Raw genomic sequence first — 16,380 nt, 5'->3', positions numbered from 1 at the left:
CAGGCATGAGCCACCGCACCCAGCCACAAGTAAATTTGTACTGAAAATGTACCTGAGTCAGAGAGGCTGTTCTTTTATTATTGCTCATTCACGTCAATAACTAATTTTACTTATTGCTACAACAACTAGGTCTGACTTTAGTTTTGTTCCTAATTCTCTCTTTTGTTATAGAAAATGGAGTCGGAGAGTTTGTTACAGGTGACTCTTTATGTTTTGAAATGTTTACAGTGGGCCAAAAAACACACAATGGTCTGCCTACAAAAATTATTTTTAATAATTGGTTAGCTGATAACCCAGTTAGGTCCTCCTTCAATCTGGCTGAAAGCAAAGAACTGGAAACTGTCTACCTCACCAGCTGGATATTTCCAACGCCCTCTCCTGCCCCAGGGAGTAAATAGTTTCTTCAACATGTCCAACAGGACCAGGGCTAGGCAGAGCTGCCTCACCTATGTGAATGGTGATCATGCAGCAGTGTGTGGGAATAAAGAACATTTCTGGTCGGGAAATCTATTTCAACACATCCATCCAGGAAAATTCACCTACAAATGTGCCCCTTGGGAGTCTTCCTGTGCCCCCCAGGCACAATCAGCCCAGTGTGAAGATCATGTAACTTCTCTGAGCCTTAGTTTCCACATCTGCAAAATGGGGAAGATCATGGACCCTGCCTTGCGAAGCTGTTGTGAGGACTTCATTTTCAATGCCCAGCTCACCAAAAGCCGATGCTTGCAAACTCCTGATTGCTCTGCTGGTGTTGGGATGGGTGAGGCCCCGCCAACATCTGCACCATTAACACTGAATGACAGCCCCTCCACAGAGGTCTGCGCTGCAGAGAGGCCACGAGCCAGCCCAGACCCATGCCCATCACGCCCTGCTGCACTCACCATCAGCCATGGCGGACACCTCATCCTGGAGCGCCAGGATCAGCTTAGCCTCCCGGGTGAGGTACTGGCAGCGGCGCTCCTCGTGCTGCAGCACGGTGGCGATACGACGGGACAGGTTATGCAGACAGTTTATCACTGATGGGTCTGCGTTGGCCTGCAGGAGACAGACCATACACAGACTCAAACGTGTGCACAGGGACACAGCTGGACACAGTTTAAATGGAGCTAATACATGTACACAGCAAAAACTCAAACCATGAAAGAAAGCGTCTCTACTCCTTTCCCCCAGGCTCCTTTGCAGAGGCCACTGCTGCTCATTTCCTGAGTCCCCTCCAGGGCCCATCCATAGAAATGTTGGCTGTCAGCCCCCATGCTCTATTCTTGGGAGTGGCTGCCTGAATAGTAACAGAGATGGCTCTGGAAATGCCTGGGTACCCTAAGGGGGCACTATTGTTCTTAAGAAAGAACAATGGTGCCTCCCTCACCAAGGACTGAACAGAAGAAATTAGTGAGCCATGTTAACAAACTAATAACAGACCCTGCCCTGAGCAAAGACCCTGGTAGTGTCTGTGGTCACCACTGTACTGCTGACTACTGGTAGGCAGAACCAGTCTACAATATGTAAGAATTCAGTCACAACAGGCCACATTACTACAGGGATGCACGGTACAAAAACAGAGGCACCAGGCCAATTGTTCACTGAACACTTTTGGTCCTGAAGGATGAGAAGCTCTTCCCAGCAGAAGCAACACTGGTTAACAAGAAAACCAGCAGGCTGCAGGCCCGTATCTCTGCCCAAGCGCTCCTTCTGCAACCACGATGACTGGGTCAAAGGACAGTGCAGGAGGCTCTCAGGAACAACAGGGGCCTTCGACCCTCTGGAACCTATCAGGGACCACAGTCAGCCAGGCAAACACGTCTGCCCAAGCCAAGGGCGGAGGCATGCAGCTGTGGGGATCTGTGACAACACCTGAGGGAGCAGATAACTGGGCCAACCATGACTCAGTGCTTCTGGAGGCCAACAGGACTGCTGAATCATCCTGTGGGGGTGGAGGCGGGACAAGGGAAAGCGGTGAATGGTACTGCTGATTACCACCTCTGGTGCTGCCTCCCCCTCCTGTTTATCTGAGAGGGAAGGCCATGCCCAAAGTGTTCACAGCCAGGCTTCAGGGGCAAAGCCTGACCCAGACGGTAAGTACGTTCTTCACCTGGAGCTGAAGAAATTCTCTATATTCTCATCAGATCCCATGTTCACAAACAGAACTCACACCTGGATGGACTTACAACAAGGCAGCATCCCTTGCCAGAGAAAGGACCGACTTGCTCCCACGCTGTGCCCACCACTGGGCAGCAGACCTGCTCCTCAATGTCAAGGGCATCCCCTCAACAGTGTCCTTGGAACCAGAGGGCTGACATATGGGGTATATACAACTGCCTCAAAACAAAATACCCATTTAGAAGAAGAACTGTGTACAAATACTTCCATGAGCAAAGCAAGGAGGAGGAGAACGATCCTGGATATGTGATTATTCAGCTGAGGCACAAGAGTGTCCATGAGTTGGATGTCCAGGGCCCATATGCTTGACCTTTCCAGACATACAAGGTGGTGCAGTCCCCAGTGACGCTCAGTGACCTGCACTCACGGGGTGTCCCAGCATGTCCGGTTTGCAAAGGCCTGACATGGAGTGAGGGACATGCTGAGAAAGCTAACACCTAGGGTGTGCCAGCACTAATGGGAACTCTTAGAAACATCGTATTTTCACCACACACGACATAAACTGGCATGAAGTTTAATGCATCACCCACGAGACTTCCTCATTCCCCAAACTTGTACCCAAATAGAACCAAGCCTTCAGAGTTAACTTCTAGTTTATAGGAAATATGGGGACAGAGAGCAAGTCTGACTGCATAATGAGATTAATCCAAATGTGGAACATTTGATGGAACAAAGGGAAGGGAGACCTCTGGATTGACAGAGACATAAAGACACCACATGCAGTAGCTGGGCTGGGTTTGCATCCTGGTTCAGACAGTCCAGCTGTGAAAAGGCTTTCGCAATCAGGAAAAGCTTCAATGGACCAGGTACTAGGTGATGCCAACTTATCACAGTAAATTTTTTCAGATGTACAAAGGGTATCGTGGCCGAAAATTAAGTGCCCATATTTTATACAGGTATCTTCTGAAGTATGTAGGGATGAACAGACATAAGGTCTGGGACTTGCCTTGAAATAGACAGAGGGAAGGAAATATATGGAGCCAGGGTTTAAAGGCACCTGAGACAGGCATATAAGGTTTGTCAGTCTGCTCTCTCTAGTTCAGGGTTTAAAATTTTTCAAAGTAAAAAAAAAAAAAAAAAAAAAAAAAAAAGTGTATTTCTTTTTTTTTTTTAATGATAAGGTCTCACTCTGTTGCCCAAGCTGGAGTGCGGCCGCATGATCACTGCTCACTGCCACCTTGACCTTCCAGGCTCAGGTGATCCTCCCACCTCAGCCTCCCAGGTAGCTGGGACTACAGGCGCACATCAACATGCCTGGCTAATTTTTGTATTTTTTATAGAGACGGGGTTTCGCTATGTCGCCCAGACTGGTGTCAAACTCCTGGGCTCAAGTGATCCACCCACCTTGGCCTCCCGAAGTGCTAGGAATACAGGAGTGAGCCACTGTGCCTGGACAAAAGTGTATATTTTAAAAAGAAAGAATATGTATTTAAAATGACAAAAGTGTATATTTTAAAAAGAAAGACTTATCCACCCAAAAAATACAAACTCTTTACATTATCAAAATTTCTCCTACTGGTCTATATCATGGCCAGCTGAAGTCCTAGACTATCTTGTTTCCTGTTGCTTTTTTTTTTGAGATGGAGTTTTGCTCTTGTTGCCCAGACTGGAGTGCAATGGTGCGATCTCGGCTCACTGCAACCTCCGCCTTCCGGATTCAAGCGATTCTTCTGCCTCAGCCTCCTGAGTAGCTGCGATTACAGGCAGGCATCCACCACCACACCTGGCTAATTTTGTATTTTTCAGCAGAGAAGGGGTATCTCCATGCTGGTCAGGCTGGTCTCAAACTCCTGATCTCAGGTGATCCGCCCGCTTCGGCCTCCCAAAGCGCTGGGAGTACAGGCGTGAGCCATTGTGCTCAGCTCCGGTTGCTTTTACCTGTCCGTAATCAATCCATACTTCTCCAGGTTCTGGTCTGATCTCCATTTCTCACCCTCAATGGCAAGAGGATGGGCCAGTGTATAATAATCACCACATTGTTTAATCATTCCCCAACTACTAGACACTATGATTATCTCCAGTTTAATTATTGTTATAAAACTCTTTATTCTTGCTGAGAACAAACCGGGGGGAAATCTTTACGCAGTTGTAAAAGTTGCTTGTTTTCTTCATAATACTCCTAACAGTGGGACTGCTAGATCTAAAGGCATCATATGCTCTGCTGTCAAACACTGTTCCCCAGAGAAGAGGGCCTGCCCACAGCATCCTGGGTGGGGCTGTGGCTGCTTTTCATCAACTGTCCCATAGGGGTTATCGGTGTTGACAGGTGGACAACATTCATCATGGATTTTGTTTATTCATTTGCTTGTTTTTTTACTTAATTCATTTTTCTTTGTGGCTCTTTATATTATGTAATTATGTAACAAATACAAAGATGCTATGAAAATGCAAATACTACAAAAGTGTATCAGGCAGAAAGTGAAGAACTTCTCCCAGAACCCTATACCCCAGGAGCCATTAACAAATCATTTTGTTTTAATTTGTAGTTCCTCATTTATCAATAAGGCAGGCCGGCCTTAAAAATTAAGCTCCAGCTGGGCATAGTGGCTCACACCTGGAATCCCAGCACTTTGGGCGGCCAAGGAGGGAAGATCATTTGAGCCCAGGAGTTCAAGATCAGCTGGGGCACTAAGGTGAAAACTCATCTCTACAAAAATACAAAAATTAGCAGGGCACAGTGGCTCACGCCTGTAATCCCAGCAGTCTGGGAGGCCAAGGTGGGTGGATCACCTGAGGTCACGAGTTCAAGACCAGCCTGGCCAACATGGCAAGACCCCCATCTCTACTAAAAATAGAAAAATTAGCTGGGCATGGTGGTGCACGCCTGTAATCCCAGCTACTCGGGAGGCTGAGGCAGGAGACTCACTTGAGCTTGGGAGGCAGGGGTTGCATTGAGCCAAGATTGCGCTACCGCACTCCAGCCTGGGTGACACAGCGAGATTCCATCTCAAAAAAAAAAAAAAAAAAAAAGAGAGAATAACTGCTAATGGGTATGGGGTTTCCTTCTGGGGTGGTGGAAGTGTTCTAGATCTAGATAGTGGTGATGGTTATACAACATGAATGTACCAGATGCCACTGAAGCATAGACTTCAAAATGACAAATAGTGTTACGTGTATTTTACCAAAACAAAAAGGGGTAAACAACGAAGTGCAGTCTGCCTGCACCCCAGGAGGGGCCAGCACCATGCCCACTGCAGTCCAAGCTCTGAGTCAATGACATGCTCGTTGGAAAAAAGAGCTGCTTCTCCCCGGCCCCACTCCCTGATCTTAACCATTTATATAAACACTCACCCTCAGTGCAAACACCACATTAAAAAGAATCATAGTAGGTGCTTCCCTCTTCGGGGAAGGATCTGTTTTGGAGACCTGTAAAAGATGCATAATTCTAATTAATTGAGACGACTTTCTAAGGAAAGCTGTTTAGAGCTATTCTACTTCAGGCATGGCAAAAGTCCCCAGAATACAGCACCAAGGTCTCGGAAAAGCAATGAATGCCTTTGCTCTGGAGGCGTGCCTACTGCATGGACAAAGTCACAACTGTGACAAGAGTGGAAAGGTCAGTGCTCTGACCCCCCCACCCCCCCGCTAACAGAAGTGAGCTGACAATGCCCACAGGGGACAAGATGGAGAGGGGCATAAATGGGTGGAGGACCCAGACCCACACCCTCACTGCTGTCCCATGTCCGCCTGCATCCACCCAGGCTGTATCTGCTAAGTATGACGCATACTCAGAACAACTGGGGGACAGGATGATGTTCAGGGACAGCCAAGCCCTGAGCAGGGCCCAGGTGAGGCAGGCCAGCAAGTCCTAATCTCTGTGCTCCGGGTTCTGGCATCCAGCCAGCTTCACAAGGAGCAGGGCACTCAAGGGAAGCATTCCAAGGGGCACGAGGGAACTCTTCAAAGCCAACTACAAGTTCTGCCACCAGGGGGAGTTGGGGCCCCAGGCTGCCCTGGCACCCATCCCCTACCCCTGACTGCCACTCCTGCCTACAGGGTGTGACCGCGGGCAGGCTGCCAACTCTCCCCTTCATTGTCTACAGGTATGGGACTGTGCCCCAGCTGTAGGGGCTGTGATGAGAAGGGAGGGTGCGGTACAGGGGGCCAAGCTCATCAACCGCCCCAGAAACTCCTTTCACAGAGGTTCACGAATAACACCACAGAACCTCCCAGAACTGCTGGATCTGTATAAATGTAGCTAAATCCTATGTTACTGTGTTCAACCCTTCAGAATCTGAGTAATGCTGTCACTGATCCTGCCTGTATGCAGAGAGCTGACTGGCAGGCTCTGGTGTACAAGTTCCCTTCATCCTGCTACCAAGATGAATTCCTCAGTGCTATGACACCTATTCATCAGAGAACATATAGAGAGGGTTTAGCAGAAAAATAAGTGCTAAATAATACTAATATTAGCTACTAGAGTGTCTTGTAATAAATAAGAGGAAATGCTTGCACCACATTGTAGAAAATTCGAGGGTTTGACAGATGCTAGTTAACTCATTATCCTGGCCTCCCCTGGAAACAGACATCCTATATATGAAGGGGAGGGCCACAGTCAGTACAGACCTAGAATGCAGACTGTAAAAGCTAGGGACAGGGACTGAAGCACCTGTCTTCAGGGGCAAGAACACCTGTCTCTTTTTCACTGGACTCTCTGGGTTTATGAAGACGCACAGTTCATAGCAAGTGTCTAATCAGGTCTCCTGTCCAGTAGTTACCTTCACCAGAGCTGGTGTCAGCCTCAGTTCTGAGCCCCCCAGAGCCAGAATGGACAGGCCTGCTGGCCCAGGGAGAGCCACATCTGCCCAGAGGGTCTGTGCGTGCCCAGGGAGAGCCACACCTGCCCAGGGAGAGCCACACCTACCCAGAGGGTCTGTACCTCCCCAGGGAGAGCCCCACCTGCCCAGGGAGAGCCATACCTGCCCCAGAGCATGCTGCAGCAGTGTTGGGTGCCCAACAAATCGCACATTATCAATCTTCAGTTCAAATTTTTGGCCACACATTTCAGACTTGGTTGCCAAAATTGTTGCTAGAATAACATCTGAAAACCTTAAAATTTAAGAGAGGTAGAATAAAAACAAGTTAACAAAGTACCACAGCACCATGCCCTGCTGGCCCCAGAGCGGAAGGGTCTCAGTAAACTGCACCTTCATGGAGTTGCTCTGCCCCGACTGCTGATGGAAGCTACTAACAGTTGCCCTTCTGTAGCAATCCCAGAGGTTATGGATGTACGATCACCAGAATTACAAGGTAAAAGGCATGAGAAGCACAGACTGAAGGCACATGCTGTCATTTTTTGGCATGCTCTATTAAATTCAGGCGAGAAACACTTGCAGTTTGCTTTCAAAGGGAGGATCAGCTGGAGCTGGCACTGCCCTGCGGAGCTGCTCTTTAAGGTTCACAGGCAGAGGGGCCTCTCCCAATTACACTCAGGTTTGCTGTGCTGCACCTTCAACTCCCAGGACCCAGGCCCGTCACCCAGAGAGCCACGTGGAGGGCAAGGGGACAGCACAGGGACGTGTGCAGAGCGCTGACTTCCTTCCTCATAGCATGGCTGCCCATCCATTCCCTTATCCCGAACACTTAAACTTTCCGGTTTTTATCAGGCAAGAAGCTTTGTGCAACATGTGCAAGCCCACTGTGATCACAGCTATTTCCAAATGGCAGAAATACCGGGTTGCACAGGACTGGGTGCCATGGAGAAGTGGGAGCAGCTGTGGTGTGGGAGGGAGGGCAGCCCTTTTCCCCTTTTCCCCTTTTCCCCTTTTCAAGGTTGTCTGTGCCCTTACGTCTCCTTACTGGCAATGCTGATGCCTCCTGCCTGGGGAGATCTGGATAAGGGAGTGTCACCCGCAGGGGTGCTGTGGGTGGTGCTGACTCTTATCTCACAGCCCAGGGCTCTGAGGGCCTCCGCTCTAGAAACACAAATGTACTACCTCTGATCTGGACCCAGAAGAGAGAGAAGTCCCATGCATACCTCTCCACCCAGGAAAAATAAATCTAATACCTAGGTCAGGAGGGTACCCTCTCTTGGGGAGAGCAGCTCTAGCCTCCCCAGGGCCATACTCTGTCCCTGGGCAGGGAGACCCCTAAGGTCCTAGAAGAGATCACTGAGGACAGACATTCTAGTGCGCATCCCTGGTCATGCTTCTTCCCTGGAGGCCCTCTTGGCGAAGGGGTGGGAGAGACTAACAAAACTCCTCCATGTTGTGATGAAAAAGGAAGGTCTGCTTTGAACTGCACTGTAGCTCAGCTCTGTAACAGCAAATGGCAAGTAGCTACAGGATTCTTTCCAAGTCTATCACGGGCTGTGGGGCTCACGCTGTTTTCCGACCTTCCTCCTGAACTGGCACGACCCTCTAACCATCCGAAGTCACCCTAGGCCCACAAACAAACCACATACGAGGCTTTGGTCAAACCTGTTTGTGCCATCTGGAAATAGCCTCTCAACCCAGTCAGGTTGCAGCTGGACCTTCTGAAATCAATCTTGTTAGAGATATCCTGGGAAATGCAGGACCCACAGCCAAGTCCTCAGCAGCAACCCACTGCAGGTCTCTCCTGCAGAGATGGAGGGTTCCAGTGCCTTACATCACAGGCATAAAATGCTTTCTTCAAAAACCCTAAATGGCTCACTCTGCCCTATAACTCCCATCTGTGGGACATGGTAATGTTGAAGGAGGGTTTGAGGTATTAAAATGCCACCAAACACTTCTGCTCTAGCAACTGACCCAGGGCCAACACCTCACATCCTATCTAAACAGTGCCCCTCCACTCTGCCACCCAGTGACTCAGGGGACACAGAGATAACAGAAAAATAACCACCACCACTCCAGAAAGGTCCCTTGCTCTGACAGCCCAAAATCCCCACTAAAAACTGCTGCTCTGTCAAAAAGAGTCACAGCCATGTCTCAGCCTCACTCCTCAGGCACCAGTCCAGGGACCAAATTTAGTTTGGCTGTGAGATGGTCCCTGGGATTTTCAGAGGCAAGCAGTGGTAGCCCAGTTCACATTTATAAATACCTGAACTTCAAGGCACCCTCACAACAGCCAAATAAAAGGCTCTTTCCCTGCGAAAGGCCAGGGTCTGCAGAGACAGCCAACTGGAAATCTGTGAGCTGAAGTAAAAAGTCACATTGGGCCAGGCATGGTGGCTCACGCCTGTAATCCTAGCACTTTGGGAGGCTGAAGCGGGTGGATCACCTGAGGTCAGGAGTTCGAGACCAGCATGGCCAACATGATGAAACCCCGTCTCTACTAAAAATACAAAAATTAGCCGGGCGCAGTGAAGCCTGTAGTCCCAGCTAGTCGGGAGGCTGAGGCAGGAGAATCGCTTGAACCTGGGCGGCAGAGGTTGCAGTGAGCAGAGATCGTGCCACTGCGCTCCAGCCTGGGTGACAGAGCGAAACTCCATCTCAAAAAAAAAAAAAAAGTCACATTGACTTAGTGGCTGTTCATGGAGCCCTCTAAGGCAGCCAGCAGGGTGGCAGTTAGCCATTCTGTTTATCTGAGCAAATCTGGCCCACAGAGAAATCTACTCCCCACACCTTAATATTATACACATATAATGACAAAACACTTTTCTTTTTTTTGAGACAAAGTCTCGCTCTTGTCCCCCAGGCTGGAGTGCAATGGCGTAATCTCAGCTCACTGCAACCTCCCCCTCCCGAGTTCAAGTAATTCTCCTGCCTCAGCCTCCCGAGTAGCTGGGATTACAGGCACCCACCACCACGCCCAGCTAATTTTTGTATTTTTAGTAGAGATGGGGTTTCACCATGTTGGTCAGGCTGGTCTCAAACTCCTGACCTCAGGTGATCTGCCCGCCTCGGCCTCCCAAAGTGCTGGGATGACAGGCGTGAGCCACCACGCCCAGCCCCATGACAAAACAATTGAGTGGCTTTTTTTTTTCCCTTGAGACGGGGTCTTGCTCTGTCGCCCAGGCTGGAGTGTAATGGCACAATCTCGGCTCACTGAAACCTCTGCCTCCTGGGTTCAAGCGATTCTCCTGCCTCAGCCTCCCAAATAGCTGGGATTACAGGTGCGCGCCACCACGCCCAGCTAATTTTTGATATTTTTTAGTAGAGACGGGGTTTCACCACGTTGGCCAGGCTGGTCTTGACCTCCTGACCTCGTGATCTGCCCGCCTCGGCCTCCCAAAGTGCTGGGATTACAGGCATGAGCCACTGCACCCCACAAAGTGCTGGGATTACAGGCATGAGCCACTGCACCCATCTGGCTTTATACTTTATATAGTGTGTCTGGTAATGTAATAGGCATAAAGACAGTTATATTCATGAGACTGGGGGTGGGGCAAAACTTATAAACAGCAAACTGAACCATAAACTAGTGCTGTTTTGTTTTATTGGCTTGCAACATTTATAAAAATCCTTTTCCCTCATTTTGATGGTGAAAGGCCTAATAAATGTACTGCAGCACAATAAAACATCTGTTACAAAAACTGAAGATTCCTGGAATAACTTGGAAATTCAAGAAAAACACGTTTAGGAAGATGAACCAGCCCAGCCAGAAAACAGGCCAGGACCTTCCACCACTGCCGAGCTCTTCTGGAGTAGGGCTTGCTCTCTAGCTTGGGCAAAAAAAAAGGGATGGGAAGACATCCTGGAGGGGAACTCAACTCTGCTCCCCCCACCCATCTCCTTGCTGGAAGCTCACAGACGCTGTGTGTACCTCCAAGGCCCAGAGGAGACGCACCATTAAGGGGAATGGAAGAGTCACACTTCATCCATGCCCTCCTGGACAAGCACCATATCAATTCCATGAGAACATTTCTGTCTCTATTAAGCACACTCAATAGCATCTAGGCCTGAGCATCACACTTAATGCCCAACCCTTGGGAGAGGCCCCCACAAAACCCCTCAAAAAATAAAAACAAGGAGCAACAGTCACAGGTCTCTCTAGGGCGGCAGTGGACTAGGGAGATGATAGAGTCCACTCCTGCTTGCCCACCACCCTCACAGGACTACTTGTGCCTACCTGGAGGAAGAGGAGGTTTGTGTGACATGCCTGGTCCCAGAAGTCTCCCTGGTGCCAGCCAGCCATGCCTTGGCCCCTCAGGTAATGTGAAATAGCTAAATGACTGGGTGGAGAAAAAGCGAGGGTGGTGGGAAGTCTGGGCATTCGTGGGGGAACTGGGGCAGTGAGGTCTACGCCTGTGTGCCTCATCAGTCACTCTTCAACATGGAGGGAAATCAGGAATTAAGCACAATTACAAGAAGAGAAGGCAGCCGGAATCAAGACAGAAAGACGGTGGAGAGGTCTTGGTCTTACCCTGCAACCAATTGCTCATCGGTTGGAGGACATGGCTCGCTGAAATGGGAACAGGACTATCAAGACCAAATAAAAATATATTGCTTTTTTAAAAACCATGAAAAGTTACAAGGCTATTTTATAAAAACTGCATGAAAGTCTAGCAGAAGTACCACCATTAGGCATTAACTGTTGAGCATCGCGACTAAGCAACTTACCAGACAAGAAACAGGATCACACACTCCCCACGCTGAGAAACAGGGTCACACACTCCCCACGCTGAGAAACAGGATCACACACTCCCCACGCTGAGAAACAGGATCACACACTCCCCACGCTGAGAAACAGGATCACACACTCCCCACGCTGAGAAACAGGGTCACACACTCCCCACGCTGAGAAACAGGATCACACACTCCCCACGCTGAGAAACAGGGTCACACACTCCCCACGATGAGAAACAGGGTCACACACTCCCCACGCTGAAAACAGATCACACACACCCCACGCTGAGAAACAGGGTAACACACTCCCCACGCTGAGAAACAGGGTAACACACTCCCCACGCTGAGAAACAGGATCACACACTCCCCACGCTGAAAACAGATCACACACTCCCCACGCTGAGAAACAGGGTCACACACTCCCCACGCTGAGAAACAGGATCACACACTCCCCACGCTGAGAAACAGGGTACACACTCCCCACGCTGAGAAACAGGATCACACACTCCCCACGATGAGAAACAGGGTCACACACTCCCCACGCTGAGAAACAGATCACACACTCCCCACGCTGAGAAACAGGTCACACACTCCCCACGCTGAGAAACAGGATCACACACTCCCCCGAGAAACAGGTCACACCCCCCCCCCACCCCCCCACGCTGAGAAACAAGATCACACACTCCCCACGCTGAGAAACAGGGTCACACACTCCCCACGCTGAGAAACAGGGTCACACACTCCCCACGCTGAGAAACAGTCACACACTCCCCACGCTGAGAAACAGATCACACACTCCCCACGCTGAGAAACAGGGTCACACACTCCCCACGCTGAGAACAGATCACACACTCCCCACGCTGAGAAACAGGATCACACACTCCCCACGCTGAGAAACAGGATCACACACTCCCACGATGAGAAACAGGGTCACACACTCCCCACGCTGAGAAACAGTCACACTCCCCACGCTGAGAAACAGGTCACACACTCCCCACGCTGAGAAACAGATCACACACTCCCCACGCTGAGAAACAGGTCACACACTCCCCCCCACCCCCCCCCCCCACCCCCCCCGAAAACCACCACTCCCCACGCTGAGAAACAGATCACACACTCCCCACGCTGAGAAACAGATCACACACTCCCCACGCTGAGAAACAGGATCACACACTCCCCACGCTGAGAAACAGGATCACACACTCCCCACGCTGAGAAACAGATCACACACTCCCCACGCTGAGAAACAGGGTCATACACTCCCCACGCTGAGAAACAGATCACACACTCCCCACGCTGAGAAACAGATCACACACTCCCCACGCTGAGAAACAGGGTCATACACTCCCCACGCTGAGAAACAGATCACACACTCCCCACGCTGAGAAACAGGGTCACACACTCCCCACGCTGAGAAACAGATCACGCACTCCCCACGCTGAGAAACAGGGTCACACACTCCCCATGCTGAGAAACAGATCACACACTCCCACGCTGAGAAACAGGATCACATACTCCCCATGCTGAGAAACAGGTCATACACTCCCACGCTGAGAAACAGATCACGCACTCCCCACGCTGAGAAACAGATCACATACTCCCCACGCTGAGAAACAGGGTCACACACTCCCACGCTGAGAAACAGATCACGCACTCCCCACGCTGAGAAACAGATCACACACTCCCCACGCTGAGAAACAGATCACACACTCCCCACGCTGAGAAACAGGGTCATGCAATTCCCACGCTCAACGCTTACCATGGGGTTTTCTCACTAAAGGTCAAATTCTCACACAGAAGTACAGGCTGGGCAGGAACGAAAGTCATTTTTCAGAAGTAAGCACAAGGCTGGCAGGCTGGGTCAGACCCAGCACCATATGTATTAGCTGGATGCCTGTGCAGAAGTATCTCATCTTTTCTTTTCTTTTTTCCTTTTTTCTTTTTTTTCTTCAAAAGAGACAGGGTCTCGCAATGTTACCCAGATTGGTGTCATACTCTTGGGGTCAAGCAATCCTCCCGCCTCGGCCTCCCAAAGTACTAGGATTACAGGCGTGAGCCACCGCACCCAGCCTAAAACTAATCTTTGTGGTAAAAATTTTCCCATCTGAATGACGAGAAATCGCCTACAGAGGATCACATAAGACTCCCAGAGGCAAAAGCCTTCTGAAAACTATAGCGTGTCATATGAATTTCACCAGCTCCAATTCTTGAGATACTGTGACTGCCAGCACACCTGACTTCCCTAAGCCTCTGCCTGGAGCAATAAAGTGGTCATGGTGGATCCATATATATTTGTCAGGAAACATCTGGGCTTCTGCACTATCTGAGCTGAGATTTTTAGAAACAGTTTAGGAGTTTACTTTCTGGCTAGGCACAGTGGCTCTCTCCTGTAATCCTAGCAATTTGGGAGGCCGAGGTGGGTGGATCGCTTGAGGTCAGGAGTTCGAGACCAGCCTGGCCAACGTGGCGAAACCCTGTCTCTACTCAAAAAGAAAAAATTAGCTGGGCATGGTGGTGGATGCCTGTAATCCCAGCTACTTGGGAGGCTGAGGCAGGAGAATCGCTTGAACCCCAGAGGTGAGGTTGCAGTGAGCCGAGATCACACCACTGCACTCCAGCCTTGGGCGACAGAGTGAAACTCCGTCTCAAAAAAAAAAAAAAAAAACTTTATTTTCCTCTGCAGAGATTTGTGCTCTGGGACATACTGCTTTCCGTGTATTCTGGAAAGAGAAAGGAGACCTGAATCCGGGAGTGGAAACAGTGTGGGAGCTCTGCCAAAGATCCACAGAAGGGATCTCTTTCCTCAGCAGCTGCCAAGCTCCTCAGGTTGTATAGTATGAAAGCATTAAGATGCTTCATGGACTTTCCCAAGATCACCCAAGAAGTCAGAATCCTGAAAGCTGGAGCCTGACTGTAAGCTCTATCTCCTACAACTAGACAAGTCACAATGCAACCCCTTTGCTCCAGAGGAAAAGGAGTAAGCACAGAGGGCTTCTGAGTCCAGCAATGCTCCATTTCCTGACAGGAGCATTTTACAGACTTGCGTCTGCCCCTCTGAGGGAGGCAGGGCCATCAGCTAACACTCAGAGACAAGGATGGTCATGGCCGGGCGCAGTGGCTCAGGCCTGTAATCCCAGCACCTTGGGAGGCCGAGGCGGGTGGATCACGAGGTCAGGAGATCGAGACCATCCTGGCTAACACGGTGAAACCCCATCTCTACTAAAAATATAAAAAATTAGCCAGGCACGGTGGCAGGCACCTGTAGTCCCAGCTACTCGGGAGGCTGAGGCAGGAGAATGGCGTGAACCCGGGAGGTAGAGCTTCCAGTGAGCCAAGATAATGCCACTGCACTCTGGCCTGGGCGAAAGAGCGAGTCCGCCCCCCCAAAAAAAAGGATGGTCCTACAACATCCTGATCTGGGAGGAAGAGGTGAAGGCAACTCACCACCCTCAGGCATCTTACAGAATACAGTAGAACTAAGGCTCATTCTAATGAATGTGCCCAAGATCACACACTGTAGGCTGCAAAGCGAGAGTCAAACTTGGAACCCTGAACCTGCGCTTCTCCCTGTACACTGCCCTGCAGCATGGATGCAATGGCTGGGCAGGGGGAAATGCCCAAGCCTGGGGACAAAAATGCCTACCCGCTTTCTTGTGTGTCAACCTCAGCTACAGAAAGGAGAGGGCATCTTTCTAACACATCAGTGTAGGACTCTAAAAACACAAGCTAATAGAGGCAAACCTATCAAGAGAGGCCCTGGCAGAGCCTCCTGTGTGCCTGGTGGGAAGACCTGTATGTTGTGAGCTAGAGAGTGCCCGCCTGGCCAAGGACCCCATCTGGCCTAGGCCCAAGTGCAGCCACAAGTCGGGTCCACTGCTACAAAAGTGGCCAAGCCTGAGGACAGCAGCAGTGCCACCTGATTCCCCAAGACGTCACCTGAGAATTAAAGGGTAGAGATGGTAGCTGGGTGAGGGGGCTCATGCCTGTAATCCCAGAACATTGGGAAGCCAAGGTGGGAGGATCACTTAAGCCCAGGATTTCAATCACCTGAGGTCAGGGTTCTCCATGTTGGCCAAGCTGAGTTCGAGACCAGCCTGGTCAACATGGAGAAACCCTCTCTTAAAAAAAAAAAAAAAAAATTAGGCCAGGCGTGGTGGCTCACACCTGTAATCCCAGCACTTTGGGAGGCTGAGACAGGTGGATCACCTGAGGTCAGGAGTTCGAGACCAGCGTGACCAACATGGAGAAACCCCATCTCTACCAAAAATACAAAATTAGCCAGGCATGGTGGTGCATGCCTGTAATCCCAGCTACTTGGGAGGCTGAGGCAGGAGAATCGCTTGAACCTGGGAGGCAGAGGTTGTGGTGAGCTGAAATCGTGCCACTGCACCCCAGCCTGGGCAACAAGAATGAAACGATGTCTCAAAATAATAATAATAATAATAATAATAATAATATGATTTCAGAGCATTTTGAAAATGAAAGAAATCAATTCTTCTCTAAACCTCTAGCTCCCCATTCTCTGAGGTAGTGGCCTAAGCACTGCTCACAGTTCCAAAGAAGGGAGCAGGAAGATGGTGTCCACACAGAGAGGGACATGCCCATGCCAGCCTTTCTGAGGGACACCAGGCTATCTCTCAGACCTGGCTTGATGGCTTCTGCCCCTACCAGTGGTGGGGAGACACGGCACATTTAAGCATGAGCACCATGGCCCCTAATACCCAGGGAACACTAC

At 50.1% G+C, this 16,380-nt stretch overlaps 1 protein-coding gene across 6 annotated transcripts in view; it reads right to left on the bottom strand.

The window, feature by feature from the left end:
• The window catches only part of NPRL3 (NPR3 like, GATOR1 complex subunit), a 61,742-nt gene that overhangs the window by 32,798 nt on the left and 12,564 nt on the right, over positions 1 to 16,380 (bottom strand). For 4 of the 6 annotated variants that reach the window (XR_004026803.1, XM_030798980.1, XM_030798981.1 and 1 more), the window contains 3 exons: positions 7,077 to 7,206; positions 5,449 to 5,523; positions 882 to 1,035 (listed from right to left, as the gene is read on the bottom strand). Coding sequence is in view for 5 of the 6 variants with exons in the window: in XM_030798980.1 (XP_030654840.1) it covers positions 882 to 1,035; positions 5,449 to 5,523; positions 7,077 to 7,206 (359 nt within the window). In the remaining variant the exon portion in view is untranslated. The remainder of the gene's footprint in view (positions 1 to 881; positions 1,036 to 5,448; positions 5,524 to 7,076; positions 7,207 to 16,380) is intronic. The other 2 variants (XM_030798984.1, XM_030798985.1) reach the window with 1 other exon arrangement.

This window comes from Nomascus leucogenys, chromosome 18, assembly GCF_006542625.1.
Source record: "Nomascus leucogenys isolate Asia chromosome 18, Asia_NLE_v1, whole genome shotgun sequence".
NCBI lineage: Eukaryota > Metazoa > Chordata > Mammalia > Primates > Hylobatidae > Nomascus > Nomascus leucogenys.
The sequence above is the reverse complement of the archived record's forward strand: the minus strand, read 5'-3'. Positions and strand labels throughout refer to the sequence as shown.